The following is a 3,554-nucleotide window of genomic DNA, read 5'->3' as shown; positions in this document are numbered from 1 at the left end:
ATTTGTGATCGCCGAAAGGATATTAAACCCCGTCTTGCTTTCAGGACGAAGAGAACGAAAGCAGCGAGAAAAAATCCGCCAAAGATGCCCTACTGCTTTGGTGCCAGAGGAAGACGGCAGGATACAGAGGCGTCAACATCGAGGACTTCTCGCGTGAGTTCAAAAGCTGGGGTCCTTGGCGGGTTCTTGGTCTGGGATTCGTTTAGTTTTGTTTTAAAGTCTGGAATCGTTTTATTCAGAGAATGGAATTTGGTGTGAGAGGGGTGGGGGTCTAAGTCTGAAGTCGGTTTATTCAAAAACTGGAATTTGGGGGATTCTAAGTCTGGAATCGTTTGAGGGTCAAAATCTGCATTCGTTTGGAGTTTAAAAAATTGCATTCGTTTGTAAAATTTGGATGTCTATGGGATTTCATGCTGAGGGTCGTGGAGCTTAGAATTTGAAGTAACTTGTGATTTAAATTTTGGATTAATTTTTTGTTTGATTTGGCCTTTGGCGTTTAGCGTTTGGTCTCGCTTGGTTTAACATCTAGATTCATCGGACCAGAAACTGAGTGGACTCTGATTCTGATCAGGAGTTGCGAGTCCTTATCGAAGTTAAAAGGTGGAAGAATTAAAGAAGGGACCAAAAAATGGTATTGGAAGTGTTAAAGGGAAGTTATAGCAGTCACTAAAGGCCATTCGATTCCTACAACATTCTTAACATATTAAACGAAAATGTAATCATACATGGGAACCTATATTACTTGCCTAAAATAACTCGACATTTACACGCATTATCACCCCCTAGGATCATGGAGAGACGGCCTGGGCTTCAACGCCCTCATCCACGCCCACCGTCCGGACATCATCGACTACAACAGCCTGGTGGCGAAGAACCACATTCACAACCTCAACAATGCTTTCAACGTTGCCCACGACGAGCTGGGCATCGCCAAGATCCTGGATGCTGAAGGTGAGTTTTGGAATCGGTGGTTTTTATCCCGTTCTCATTTTTGGTTTAGATTTCGATTTCGATGTGAATGTTTTTTTGCGGTTATTATAAAGACTTCAGTGCTGAGAGCGGCGGTTGATTTATTTTATTATTTTTTTAACAACACTTATTCAACTTTTTTTTTTTTTTCAAAGATGTGGACACCAACAAACCCGATGAGAAGTCTATCATTACTTACGTGGCTTCGTACTACCACACCTTCGCCCGCATGAAGAATGAATTGAAGGGCTCGAAGAGAATTGCCAATGTAAGTATATGTGCACACAATGCTGCTTTTCTAGTGTGTTGTGTTGATAATGTCGTCATTGCCATTGTTACTCTTGTTTTTTTCTTTCTTTTTTTATCACAATGCGTTTTGATCTCATTCCCGGTGGCTATGCTTCTTGGATGACTAAGATGAGGGAAATATTTAAGATAAGGGATAATCCTTGCCAGCGTCGTTAATGCTAATTCCTTTCTTTCTGTGCAGATCATGAACCAGATGAAGGATGTAGACGACAGCAAGATGAAATACGAGAAGATCACCAGCACGCTGTTGGAGTGGATCCTCATGAAGATCGTCGAATTGGACAGCAGAGAATTCCCCAACTCTCTAGATGGCATCCAGAAGTTGTTGTTGCAGTTCAAGAAGTACAGAACGGAAGAGAAGCCTCCAAAGTAAGTGCAGTCAAAAGACAAATTGGTTCTTGTGTGGAAGTAGTGATCTGGAGCGGACTGAATAATACTGATGGCAAAGTACAAAAAAATGAATCACTGTAATTTGGAGACAACAATTTCAGTTTTGATAAGAAACTAAATCCAAAACTCCCCCTTTTTCCCTTTTTAGGTACAAGGAAAGAAGCGAGATCGAGGCCCTCTTTTTCTCCATCAACGCGAGCCTGAAGGCCCTGAACCAGCCTGCATACACCCCAAAGGACGGCCAGATGGTTCACGACATCGAGCGAGAGTGGAACAGACTGGAGAAGGCCGAGCACCACAGGGAAGTCGCTCTCAGGGAGGAGCTACTTCGGCAGGAGAGGCTGGAGCAGCTGGCTTACAAATTTGACAAGAAGGTAATGGGGAGGAATTGTGTTGACTGTTTTAGGCTTCTTTAGGCCGTGTATTATAACTTAATCTAGCAGACGTCATGTGGTTTACTAATTGGTTAATTAGAGAGAGCTTCTTTAGAAACACGTGGAAAAAGCAGCATAAATTGCAGTAAAAAATGATTTCCAGAGCGTGCTACGAAGGGGATACCTGGAGGAGATGATTCAAGTCTTGAGTGACCCTCGCTACGGCAGCAACCTGGCGCAGGTGGAAGCTACTGTCAAGAAACACGAAGCGATCAGCGCTGATATTTTGGCTCGGGTACGTGCTGTGAATGCCATCTGTGTAAACTTACTCATATGCTCTTACATATACTGGTACTACATTATGAGATACTGCATTTATATTTTATATGTAGTTTCTTCATTATTATATATTTTTATTGCAGCAAGAGAGATTTGAAGATCTAACAAAAATGGCTGATGAATTGGACGCTGAGAATTACCGTGGAAAGGACGCCATTAGAAAGAAGGAAAAGGACATCCTGAAGAAGTGGAGTGAACTGTTGGATCTTCTTAACAAACACAAGGTTCACCTTCAGAACTGCTGCGACCTCGTGGCGATCATGAGAGAAGTGGACACCATTACTGCAACTATCCGAGAACTGGAGGTGAGTGAGATTTCCTTTTTTTCTGTGACACGAAAATTTGTTGATTTTGACTAGTGCTTTTATTTGATTTAAAAGTGAGATTCATTAATGGAAAATGACTTTTCTCCTCTAGGTGAGCTTCTGCTCTGACGATGTAGGTCGTCACTTACTGGCAGTGGAGGACCTGCTGCAGAAACACGCGCTGATGGAGTCGCAGGTTCACTCGATGGGAGAGACAATCAAGAGGCTGAACAAACAGGGCGAAGCCTTCATCAGCACGGGACACAAGGACGCGCCCGTCCTCCAGAAGAGACTCCAGGACCTCAACAAGGGGCACGAGGCTCTCCTCAAGAAGGCGGCCGAGCGCAGGGCGAGACTCGAGGAGGCCAGGGATCTTTTCCAGTTCGAGGTCGACATGGAGGAGGAGGAAGCTTGGGTCATCGAGAAGCAAAGGATCTGCCAGGCGGGCGTCACTGCCAAGGACATCAGGGCAGTCCTGTCACTGCAGCAGAAACACAAGGTAACGGGAGTCAAGTTTGGCTCTCTCCTTTTCCTCAGAAGGGGGAAGCTCTTACATGTATTTAGGGCTGGTGAGATTTGTTATTATTACAAGTGATTAGTAAAGTTAGTATGAGTTTGTAAATATTTTTTTGACAAGCACAACTATGAAATGTAGAATTCCCTTGACATGCCTCCTTTTGATACCATGTAGACGTTATATTTTATGGAATTTTAGACGTGTTTGTTTTGGGACTTGTATATAGTTTAAAGTCATTTAGCATTATATTTTTACACTGCATGACTACCTTTCTTAAAAAACATCGGGTGTTTAGTGTTGGGGTGTTCCTTTGCAACATAGAATTAAAGAGAATGCTTAGTTATTACCTAC

The 3,554-nt window shown here is 43.1% G+C and overlaps 1 protein-coding gene across 1 annotated transcript in view; it reads left to right on the top strand.

Annotated features, from left to right (window-relative positions):
• Nucleotides 1-3,554, top strand: part of LOC119582031 (spectrin beta chain, non-erythrocytic 2-like) — a gene marked incomplete at its 5' end in the record, with an annotated part of 75,134 nt that overhangs the window by 31,511 nt on the left and 40,069 nt on the right. Inside the window, 8 exon segments of the mRNA XM_037930241.1 lie at nucleotides 45-153; nucleotides 787-951; nucleotides 1,125-1,237; nucleotides 1,460-1,647; nucleotides 1,817-2,042; nucleotides 2,206-2,337; nucleotides 2,465-2,686; nucleotides 2,799-3,185. Of these exon segments, the coding sequence (XP_037786169.1) occupies nucleotides 45-153; nucleotides 787-951; nucleotides 1,125-1,237; nucleotides 1,460-1,647; nucleotides 1,817-2,042; nucleotides 2,206-2,337; nucleotides 2,465-2,686; nucleotides 2,799-3,185 (1,542 nt within the window).

The sequence above is a fragment of the Penaeus monodon genome, chromosome 15 (genome assembly GCF_015228065.2).
Source record: "Penaeus monodon isolate SGIC_2016 chromosome 15, NSTDA_Pmon_1, whole genome shotgun sequence".
In the NCBI taxonomy this organism is placed as follows: Eukaryota; Metazoa; Arthropoda; class Malacostraca; order Decapoda; family Penaeidae; genus Penaeus; species Penaeus monodon.
The sequence above is the reverse complement of the archived record's forward strand: the minus strand, read 5'-3'. Positions and strand labels throughout refer to the sequence as shown.